The following is a 12,574-nucleotide window of genomic DNA, read 5'->3' as shown; positions in this document are numbered from 1 at the left end:
TGTGAAAACCACTCATTTCAAATTATTCCATGTTAGTAGTTCACCACAATTCTTTTTTTTCCTTTACTAGCAAATAGAGAAGAGCTTGTATTTCTAACACACACCAAAATTCCATTGTCCTACATCCTCACTAAAATTAGGTTTCGTATCTTTTCAATTTAGTGTTTTTTGTAAGTGAATGAAGAAAAGTAAATACCAATGCATTCAGATCTTGTCATAAGTATTTGTTTTCAAATAGGGCAACAAATCCCTGTTAAGAAGTGGCATATTTAGTTTATTTTTCTGCTTCTACTAGCAAGATTACTGGTGCAATTTGATTGTTCATTAAAAATGCCAGATAACACTGGTATTCCATGCAATCTTCTTCAGTGTCCTTCAGAGTAACAAATATATGTTTACTATTTGGTAAAGCAGAATGCCACACAACAGTTTGTTTAATACCATATTTCCAAAATACAATCCAATTAGGTTTAGAAATGGTGCATTTTCAATTTCTTGAAGAGGAGGAGGGCAAGAATGTCAAAATAGCTACTAAGAACATTTCAATAATTCATATTCTCTCAACAAATACTGTCAACTTAGACATTCATTTTACCTTGAGAAGATATGTAGGAATATTGCTGAAATCTACAGGCAACTTCAAGAGGAAGCGAGCTGAGAATTCACCAGTCTGTGGAAAAAAACAAAAGGCTAATGAGAGCTAGCATCTAAAGAACTACAAATCAAACATTCTGAGGATGAAATATTAACCAGAAAACACGTAAGAGCTCATACCAAGCAGGAGGGCTGAGGTTTAAAAGAACATTTCTCAATGAAATTACTGAAGATGAAAAGAAAATTTACAGATTCCACAGGCATTACAAAAACACTCTAAGACCATAAAAAAATCATCGCCAGCATGCTAACAATAACAAGTAGTTGGAATGCAACAATGTACATTACAAAAATCTGACTGCACTTAGGTTCTAAACACAGAATTGCCTTGTTTGTACTCATTTCTGGTTCTGGTTCATTAAGACCTGCAAATAGACACAGTTTTGAGAGCGTAGTGACAAAACACATGCATCTTCACAATCACAGATACACATAACAGAAGAAGAGTTGAGTAAGATAAGAATGGATCAGAAGCATCCTCAACAAACACAGACAAAAGAGCTGAGCTAGAATGCTTTCTGTCATTTCTTTTCAGAGATTTGTGATTCTTAACACCTAGACTGAAAATCCGCCAAGCATCCCCTGCACATTGATGGTTTTTATGCGTAAAGCGTATGCAAAGGAAATGGAAAGGATTTCCTTTCTGTTTCATACACTTCCTTAAAACCAGACTTTGTCCACCTGGTTATGAAGCAATGAAGTTGGCTCTTTTTGCAAAAACAAATGTCTGATTTTCTCTGCATTAATTTTTTGCCACCGCTATTTTGGAATTCAGTAAAGCATACATACAGCATATACATACATCAGCTACTTTTGTTACATTGACTTAGCTGTGCAAAATGCATTAAAGATTTATTCTTTGCAACTCAGTCCAGAATCTTGAGACAAGTTCCTTTTTTCAGTTCTAACGTTGCCTTATTTTTGCACATACATGCTATTTATTTGTATGATAACAAGCCATTTCTTAAACATAATACCTCATTTTATGACTCAAAGGGACAAATCAAAGATATGTGTATATTCAGTATTCGTTCTGCCACAGTAACATACATGTACTACTTCACTACTTCCTGAAACTAGTTTTCTATAGCTAAAATTTACTTCAATATTTTAAATGTTTTACCAAAGAAATCAACAAGAAAAACACTGTAACAAGAAACTTGCATTAAACAACTTCAAAAAAACCCACACAAATTGTGTATATTACAATACTCATTAAAAGTTTGAGTGTAAATACATTACTACATTTAGACAGGATCATTTTTGGTGCACACACAGCTGTGTCCTCAGGTAGGCAGAAGCCTGGAATATACCTGAAATAACAGAAGTATACCTTCTACAAAATGGAGCAGCAGCAACAACCTACAGAAGCAAGTCAATGACTTCTGGTGCATGTAGCACAAAGACTGTTGTGACATCAACTGGGGCACTTGGTTTTTTTTATCAGACCAAGATTGATATAACAGACAGTGATTCTTGTCTGGACCTCATTTCCAAAATAGATGTCATACAACATTTGCCAGAAAAATCTAGAAAATGATTTCTGGTTAAAGACCAAGACTGATGAACTGAGGGTGAACACTGAACAGATAAATGGCCTTTGATCAAAACATCAGCTGCTTCATGGCAAGAAAGCATATAAGGGCTTGCAGGCCAGATCTTTTATGTCATTCAATCAAGATTGTGCTGCACTGCAGCTGTCAAGGGATAATAGAGATTATTGGACTGCGTGGATTCGATGGCCTGGCACATCAGAACCACAGAAATACAAGGCGCTGGTGGATACCACTGCACAGTGCACTCTAATGCCCTCAAGTCACAAAGGGACAGAATCAATCCATATTTCTGGAATGACTGGGGGTTCTCAAGAATTGACTGTGCTGGAGGCTGAAATAAGCAGAAACATCCTACTGTGACTGGCCCAGGGACTCCATGTATACTTGGTATTGATTACCTTGGAAGGGGGCATTCCAAGGATCCTAAGGGGTATTGATGGACCTTTGGAATAGATGCTGTAGATATGGACAACATTAAGCAGCTGTTTTGCCTGGCCTGCCAGAAGATCTGTCTGTTGTGGGGCTGCTACGAGTAAGAGAGCAGCATGTACTGAATGCTACAAAGACAATGCACAGACGGCAGTATCGCACCAACAGGGATTCCTTGCTCCCCATTCATGAGATGATTCGCCAGCTGGAGAACCAGGGAGTGATAAGCAAAACTCACTCAACTTTTAACAGCCCCATATGGCCAGTGCATAGAGCCAGTGGAGAATGAAGGCTGATGGTAGACTACTGTGGCCTGAATGAGGTCACACCCACACTGAGTGCTTCACCAGGCATTTTAGAACTCCAGTATGAACTGGAGTCAAAAGCAGCCAAATGGTATGCCACTACTGACACTGCCGATGCATTCTTCTCTATTCCTTCAGCCACAGAATGTAGGCCACAGTTTGCCTTCACTTGGAGGGGCGTTCAGTATATTTGGAACCGTTTGCCCCAGGGATGGAAACACAGCCCAACCATTTGCCATGGGTTGATTCAAACTGTACTGGACCAGGGTGGTGCTCCTGAGCACCTGCAGTACATTGATGATATCATTGTTTGGGGCAACACAGCAGAAGTTTTCACAAAAGGAGAGCAAATAATCCAAATTCTTCTGCGAGCTGGTTTTGCTATTAAGCAAAGCCAGGAGACAGGACAAGGGGAAATGGACATAAGCTGGAACATAGGAAGTTCCACAGAAATGTGGGTGAGGAACTTCACAGTGAGGATGACGGAGCACTGGAACAGGCTGCCCAGGGGGGTTGTGGAGTCTCCTTCCCTGGAGATATTCAAATCCTGCTTGGACGCCTACCTGTGCAATCTAGTGTAGGGAACCTGCTTTGGCAGGGGGGTTGGACTTGATGATCTCTAGTGGTCCCTTCCAACCCCTACAATTCTGTGATTCTGTGATAGCAAAAGGATTGGCCCAAGCGATTCAGTTCCTAGGTATGAAGTGGCAAGATGGACATCATCACATCCCAGCAAATGTGATTAACAAAATCACTGCCATGTCTCCACCCACTAGCAAGAAAGAGACATGCTACAGAAACCTCAGATAGCTTAGAAATAATTGAAAGGATTTGCCTCAAAATGTCTTTGCGATTTATTTGAATATTTTAAGTTTAGAAAACATTTCAATGCCAAATTAAGATAACATTTCAAAGTCACGAAGGACTGGGGAAAGAATCCAAAAGTTTTAGTAGACAGTTTTTCCATAAGGATTAAAAAAAGGTCCCTACAATCTCCACTACAACTTTGGAGCTGCCAACAGTGATGATAAAAATCTGAGTAGGGTACAGAAAGCACTTCAGTAAAACTGTCTGATGATATTTACAGATGTGGCAAGTTACTTGTGATGCCAGCTGCAGAAAATAACACTTAAGAGCAAACGTACTGATTTAGAAACAGAGATCTGGAATTCTCTGATGAAGATAATGCCAAGTGAAATTAAGTACAGTGAGTTGTAAATCCTCATGTCATCTGTTACTTAAGGACAGTGAAAGTGACAAAGGTGAATTCTAGACTGTGATAAAAGAAATGCTGGAATTTGATTTCCGGAGTACACCCATTTCATCAGATATTACTTCTCAAGAATAATATATGTCAAGATTACACTGCTGCTGAAAGTAGGATGGGTATGTGTTCAGCATAAGCACTATTATGTATTTTCAGATATAACTTACTCCAAAATTCCAGTCATAAAAACACTATTAATGGGTAAAATGGCAGAATAAATAAATAAACAGTTAACTTGAAAACCAACCCAAATGTCTATATTGCCAATGACCTCCACTTAGAAGGTTGAGGTGGCATGGTATATTGCCTGGATGCAATTTCAGGAAATAGATGAGCTAGTTTAACGTCTGATTGCCATGTGAAGACACAGCCCTACAAAGTCACTGCTCTAGCCCATCTCACCTCCTCCTGTCCTGCAGGAAATTAGTCCTTTTTTTCCACCTATTTAGGTTCCTGGAACAACTCATCTCAGATAAGGTGCAGTGAGATACAGGCAACTGCAACTATCAACTAAATCAGTTCAACCTCAACATGGAACCACAGTAATACATTCTTATTCTAAGCAGAGCTGATTTGCCTGAGCAGGGTGTCATTCCAGTTCAGTTATTGTGCCTCTAAAATCTTCAGAGGTCAAAGTTCCACATATTGTGCCCTGTAAATATCACAGGCTTTTCAAGAGCTTTTCAGTTCATCCATAAATCAGATAAACTAACAGTAGGTTGAAAGTAGAGTTGCTCACCTCAAAAACCTAGTTCAAGCAAGGTAATGGAATGATTGGAAAGGACAAAACAGAGTGTACAGAAAGTGAGCTGAGTCAAATAAGTTATGTTCATTGGAAACAAAGCAAGGAGATGCACACAAACAACCTGGTTTTCTAAACCAAGAACGGTCATTTGCTAAAATTAAAGGATCACTAACAGCTTTTTAGCAGCAATTCTTAATAGCTTACCCAGTTATTTTTTTTGCCAGCATAGATTTCCATATTTTCTCCATACTGGGGCTCTTCAAGTAAAGTCTGATATTCAAACATGAGACGTGAGCTCTCACGTAATCGGCTGCACTGAAATTGATGATACTGCTGCACGAGCTCTTTCACAACAAGCAGGAGGCATTCAGGATTTGAAGGATTCCAAGAAGCCAAATTCTGTTGAATTTTAAAAGAACAGAGACTGAATTCATTTCCAGCAATAGAAAGACAAGAATTTTCCTCTCCATATTGAAATCAGAGGTAAATATGCATTTGGAAGTTTGGTGTCAAAGCTTAACATTAAATCTTAATATTAAAGTCAAGGGTTATATATCACGCTTTAGAAGGAGAACAGGTTAAACAGCAAAAGGAAGCCTTAATGTGAAATAAGAGCCCATACAGTAACCTACCATAAAACAGATAATGGAATTACTACTAAGCTCAAATCACCATTCCATTCTTCCCCAAAACAACAGTGCTGCATTCAAGCACGTGAAAAGTTTGAATTCATAAAATTAAAAACCAATATAAAATGTACAATGATAAGATTAAAGTACAACCCTGAACAGTAACTGAATAAAAAAAAAAAAAAAAAAGCCAAATGACTATGCCAAACTGACACTAACAATGGAAACTAACTGCTCAAATTATATTGATAGCGACATGGCAAACAGATTCAACCTTGTACTCTACTTCACTGGGATCATCTCTTCACTGCCTTGATTCATTCCCTTAACACAAATGACACCCATACAGAAATCTCTTCCATCTGCCTGGCAGATGTATTACAAGTTGACCATGTATCAAGAAACATAAGTAAAATAAATAAACATTAATACATTTGAAAGTGACTGTGTCAGCACTAAGTCCATGATCTCTCAGTGCATCCACTCTGAACTCACTTAGACCAGGCTTCTTTGCAAAGTAAGTTTTAGTTGGGAAGGTTTTGTGTTACTAGCCATATCTAGCACCATCAGTGTATGTGCCTGCCTCTGACTGAGCTGGAATGGGTACGTGTTAACGTCAAATGAGAGCTCATTCTTTACTCCGTATGAATAGAACAAGACAGTTCTGATATAAAAACCACACGGTAACCCTAGACTGCCATATGTTTTGTACTTAGGTCCTCAACAGGTCTCAGGGCATGTTAGCAGTCATGCAGCCTTTGGTCAGCTTTCAACGTAACTACATGAATGAAGCAGGATAAAAACACATCCCCTACAATATAAAAGCTATTAATATTTTATGTAACACCAGAATTAATAAATACAAGTAGGACAGGTTACTCGGAGAGCTTATTGAGTCTTAGATACACTCAAAACCCGATTGGAAGCAGTCCTGAACAACCGCTTTATCCAACTCTGTCTGAGCAGGCTCTTTCCAATCCTGGTTCCCCCGCAATTATATGAAGTGGTTTACAAAAAGATCATAAATTGAAACAATGTTTCAAGCAACTCCACACTCTGAATGAAAAAGAGTTACAGTTCTATCTTCTGATACTTTTCCCTCTGCACCTTCTGCTCTACAACAGAAACTACTTTTAACCTAATCTCTAATGATGCAGCCATTTAATTTCAAAAGGCTTATAATTATTCTTATCTTTGTTGCCTTCAGTGTAACCCTTTGGCATAACTTTGCATGGACTTCAGTCCATGCATATGATGACAATGTTTCCTTTCTCTTCTCACAACTTCATATCTGTTTCTCTCTGAGGTCAAATATATTAAGATGTTATCAAAATGGCTTTCTTACTTTCAGCATCATCACTTATACAGATACAACTCTAATCTACAAAAGAATACTATCCTTTCTACCCTCTTCCTCTTAGACAGCAAGGATACTACAGAATATCAGCATCACCAAAACTCAAAACATATATTACAGACCATGGTAAATTGTGAATGAGTGAGCGTGGCATTTAGATCAATATGATAGGAAAGGCGTTACAACAAAGGTGTGATGACAGAAGGAACAGTACAATAGGAAGTTCTATAAAGGAAGGAGAAGATTGCTCACCCATATCAGAAGATGCTAGGTTCACAGGGGAAAGAAGGGATCTCTAGAAAGGGATTCTTCCCAGTGGCAGTCAGCTCTTAAATGGGGTCTAGGAGAGGTGTAGCCAGGCTCCACCTCTTCTGGTCACACAGCTGAATTGCCTTCACCTGTGCTCTCAGGGCTGACTGGGTCCTTTCCCCAGGTGCTCAATCAGTGGCTCAGGTTATGACCCAACAGTTCTCATACAGTGAAATAGCAATGAAGGTCCTGTAAGCTCCTCACATCCATACCAACAAGTGACTGAAAGCCTTTTTCTACCCTTTTTTCCATCAGCAGCTTGAAAAAAAATAAAAAAGTATTGCCAACCATTTAAACTTACTCAATTCTAAAAAAAACACTAGAGAAAATCTGTAAGGTAGCTAGTGTCTTCTAGGAAACACATTTTGTATCATACAGTCTAAAACCAGACTGTGTATAACCTTAAATTTCCTGTTCCCAAGCTCCTGCTCAAATAAAGCATTTCCAGAAAGCCAGAGGATGTAATATGCCAGTATGTATTGATATCAGCCAGACAAGTGAGAATAACCTTTCCTCCTAATGACATTGCTATAACACAATAGAAGTGTTCTATCAAAGGAAATGACCAACAATATCTTAATAACCGACCTAAATGCAACCATACCTTTTGTTTTTTAAATATTACACTACAGAACAAAAAAAAAAAAAAGAGTAAGAGGAAATCCATTGTTATTTGTCCTGTGTAGAACTGAAGTACTGCTTGCTTCAAAGAGTTCAAGAACACTGCATCAAAACAGTGCTTACGTTTTACAGTTGAAGGAATTAAATGAATTGTGCGAATCCAGGATCTTCACTAAATACCCTTCATTCAGCAACTAAGGAGTCAAACTAAGTATGAATTGGTTCTAAGAACAGTTTACCTGGAGGAAAACCTAACTAACAATCCACTGAGTACACACACCAATTCCAATGCATTCTCATAGATGCAACATAAGTACACAGAAAATATGCAATTTTTCTCTAACAAGTTCTGATTTAAGTACACAGAATTTTTTAACTTTAAAATTATATTATTATCATGGTACTTGCTACCTGTCTATTGGCTATTACCTTTCTGGGTTTTGTTTGTTTGTTTGTTTAACTTTTTAGGAATGTTGTTCTTTTTAGATCTGAATCTATAAATTAAACCAAAATGCTTTTGAATATGACTTATCTATATATGAAACCTTCTTACCTAATTTAAAGTGTCATTTGTCCTAAGTGCTGCTCATTCGTCTGAAGGTACTTTTAAACCATTTTAATACTATTCAATTTCAAGAGCATATAAAAAAAATACACACCATGTTGTTCTTTCACAGCTTCAAACAGTATCTTCTTTAATCTTCCTTTATTTTTGAAATCAGAGATAAAGAAAGCAACTATCAATAGCACAGACAGAAACATAACAGAAGCACGATTTGATATTTGTCAAGTTGATCCCTTCTAGAATGTCCCAATCACTAGAGTTTCAGCACTGTTATGTATCCCCCAAGAACATGCAAAGATTTGTCACTTAATTCAATGTGCTCCTGCAACAGTAAATTGACCTCTTTCTTTATAGATTTTCTAAATTGTATTTTATTCAGTAATGTAGCATTGCATACACAAGTCACTTTTGGAAGTTGTTTCAAGAAATATCTTTAAAAAAGAAAAGACTTCAGAAAAGAAGGAAAAAAGAAAAAAAGGAGCATCGGCCTGCTTCCTTCATTTTCTGATTTCTGCCTGTTTCCCAACCCTGGCCAACACTGTTTTTGTACAAAACAGTATTTTAAAGTACTTAAAGCACAAGAACCACCAAATGTGCTTTTACTGTTTCTCTGATCCATGGCTCGAAGTTTTGTCACAAAGAATTGCATAAAATTTATGCTCTGGATATATACATATGCGAAATTAAGAAGTTTAGTTGTTACTGCTTCAGAAAAATCCTGGAAACACAGAAATACACATTTGCTACAGCCAGACTGCTGAAGCCTGGCAGGTATGAAAAACCCAATTAAAGAAAAACCCAGCAAGTATGTACATGGCAGAATACATGTTGCTTTCCATGGTTTCTGTCTAAATCGCCTTCTGTCTTACTCACCAGGACCTTTAATTTTGTCTCTGACAAAATGTATATGTTCAAATCAGCTAAAAATAAAAGAGAGAGGGAAACAATTTTTAAAAGAAATGCCATCAAATTGCAATAAAACTGAATGTTATATCCGAAAAGTGAGCACACTGACAGGAGTACTGACAGTATCCTCTAACTTAGATCTTTCATTCAGCACATCTTCTCTAATTTGAAATGAGATTTCTGCAGACTTTCCAGAGAGCTAATCAAATTTTACAGAACAATCAGTAATCCATTTAAAATAAAGAAATCCAGACTTGGATCCGATTCCTTGTCCAGTTTGCCAAGAGATATTTTTAAAGGAACTCTGCAGTGCAAATTTGCGTCCCACTGTACAACAATACACAACTATGAATCAACTCCAACTGTGCATCCACAACTAGTTCTGCATTCACTCCCATAAAGGCTTAGATCCACATCTTGGAATGGTTACAACCATTTCAATGTTAGTACCATTTTTTTCAGCTCATCATGGAAGAATTTGTCTCTTATTTGCTGATTCTGTTAATGGAGGCTTAGTTAAACAATCTTCTGTTTAGGCACTGCTCGTGCTTCTGCCTATAACCTCCATTACGACTAGATGCAACTCCACAATTTGAATTTTAATTTAAACCTTTCTTGATCAGCTTTGCAATTGGCATAATGCAACTCATGTAACTTCCATTTTCTAAAAAGTTAAATTGTTATCTCATCTTAAGCAGCTTAGTTCAGTAGCAGATCAGTAGCTTGAGAAAACTATGCGCTTTTTACGGAGACAGAAACCTGGCAATGTTAGCAATGATGCCTGGCTAATCCTCAATCTTCCAATTAGAGAATTAATTCTAAATAGCAAGACTAAGCTGCTCCACAGGAGAAGTTTGTGTGTTCCACCTTCCATATAACAGAGAACAGATTCCAAAAAACTTCACTGTGCACCCAGGTCATAGTAAAGCTGTCCACTAACTACCACCTGTCCACCAGCAACTCTCCATAAGGAAGTCAATATTCTACTGTCACAGAAGCTTCTGCTGCAATTGCTTACTTTCTTCATTAGCAGACTAAAGTACAGGAAGAGGTCCTTTGAGAAATTAGATATTTAGACTTCAGAATGATTTCTAATAACATGCACATGCACTGCCTTTGCCCTCAATATAAATGGAAATAGAGTATTCATTTACGATATTTTGAGACTAACAGACTATAGGCATTCATTAATCAATGTCTACATTAGTAAAACCCCAAGTGATTCAGGAGACCTGTTCTGAAGACCTACCAGATCTTAATTTAAACAAACTCACTGAACAAAATGTACTTGACTAGGAAGAAAATCCCAAAGATTTTGTTGGGGATCAAAGTCCATCTTCAAATTATCTCACTCATAATCCTGTCTCTTGACAGAAGTTGACTGCATAAAAAGCAAGCAGTTTGATAGAGAAAGGTTTCTGGACCATCAGATAAGACCAAAGTGTTGAGAAAATCAATTTACTTAAATTGTGTATAAAGAGTCAGAGTGAAGATATTACAGGGCCACCCACAGAGAATCAAATTTAAACCATTCCAACAGCAATTCATTTAAATAAATAGCGATACCTACTGGATTTCAAACAGAGAAAGAAAGCTTGCAGCCAGACCAGATCACTTTTAATGACATCTTAGAGGCAAGACAAGTGAAAACCTACAAGGCTACTTCTCATCCCTTCTAGGAAAGCGATCCAAAATTTAGCTTTTCAAAGCAGCCACAATATTCAACTTTTGGCAAAGAAAACACATGTAAGTTTTGTTCTGGAACATTTTGTGCATTGCAGTCTTTCCTTTATCCTTCCAAAAAAACAAACCAAGAACCTTTGCAAACTACTCAGTGTCAGTGATTATCTATTCCCCCCCCTTTCTTTTTTTTTCAGAACACAAACCAACTACTGCTTAAAAAGCAGCTAATTCATAGCCTCTGTACAGGTTACTGCTTATTTCCTAACTTCAGGCAACGTCTGCAGAACACTGTAATTCTACATTATCAGAAAGAAAATATACCAACAATTTCTAATTGATCTGAAGTTGTTTTTCTTTGAAATGTGTTTAAATATCCAGGTTGCCAGAATTTCTTCCAGGAATGTGATTTTAAAGAAGACAGATTGTAACTGTTTTTCCTGGCTATACTACAGGAAACAACAGCAAGATCTTATTTTAAGTTAGTGTACTTTTATATTTCTAAGCAAGAAATTAAGATTCACGAGAAAATGTCAGTAAACAAAACCTCCCATGCCCTAAGAGTGGTAGTACATTTCTACAGCATCTCAAATCCAGAACTATCATAAAAAATAAGGTTTTCATTTTGTTTTTATCTAAACACTGCACACATACGTTTTATATCCTACAATGGCTAAAAAGGAGTACTCATCTAAGTTTTTACCTGAAATGATAAAGACCACACTGCGATACCAGCACTCAAGCTGCACATAATTACAGAAGAGACATGGGTCCAGCGGTTACAGTATCAGAGTATAAACTGGGAAGTCTGGTTTCAGTTTCTGCTCTGCTACAGTTTTCATGGGCCACCATAGTGAAACTGCTCACAGAAAAAGGCACAGGATAATTATCTTCCATATGCTCCCATCTTTCTATCAACATATATTTTCACAGTATTTGGAGGGCTGGAGTATTACAACAACTTTAGAGGCTTCAGCTTCTTAGCAGCCAGCACTTAAACATCCTACAGTCTGCAGCTTCAAATCAATCACTGTAAACCTACACACCATCTTCCTGTCAACTTATTTTCACAGGTTCTTCTTCTCCTCCTTCCACAAAGCACCACTGGTACAACTTGCTGGAGTAACATGCCTGAAATGACCATTTTTGGCCATAAGTAAACATCAAAGACTAAACATTTCATGAAAACAATTCAAATCGAGTGCACTTCTGTCATAACAAAGAAATTACAGATCTTTTGTGTTCTCCTAGCTTCTGTGTACCACCATACATTTTGCATCAAGCAAAACTTGGGATAGTCAGTATTTTCATTTAAGTGAGAGGCTGTAACAACTGGATGCACAAACTATACTAGTCTATAAATGCTTAGCCAAAATTTCAAGTACCCAAAGTCTTTGAATTAGCATGAAAATACAGACCAAGGGAAAAACATGAGTAGAACATTAAAAAATTAATTCTGATTTGGGAAAGGCATCCTACATTTTGTATACCAGAAATCTTTTCCATCGTTATTTCCCACTGGTTAGACTGTGTGATTGTGAATTAGTAATT

At 37.4% G+C, this 12,574-nt stretch overlaps 1 protein-coding gene across 1 annotated transcript in view; it reads right to left on the bottom strand.

Annotated features, from left to right (window-relative positions):
- BABAM2 (BRISC and BRCA1 A complex member 2) overlaps positions 1-12,574 on the bottom strand; it is a 155,587-nt gene that overhangs the window by 108,681 nt on the left and 34,332 nt on the right. Inside the window, exons 5-6 of the mRNA XM_072330985.1 lie at positions 5,161-5,355; positions 596-670 (exon numbers count right to left, since the gene is read on the bottom strand). Of these exons, the coding sequence (XP_072187086.1) occupies positions 596-670; positions 5,161-5,355 (270 nt within the window). The remainder of the gene's footprint in view (positions 1-595; positions 671-5,160; positions 5,356-12,574) is intronic.

Source organism: Excalfactoria chinensis, chromosome 3 (assembly GCF_039878825.1).
Source record: "Excalfactoria chinensis isolate bCotChi1 chromosome 3, bCotChi1.hap2, whole genome shotgun sequence".
NCBI lineage: Eukaryota > Metazoa > Chordata > Aves > Galliformes > Phasianidae > Excalfactoria > Excalfactoria chinensis.
This window is presented reverse-complemented; position numbering and strand designations above follow the sequence as displayed.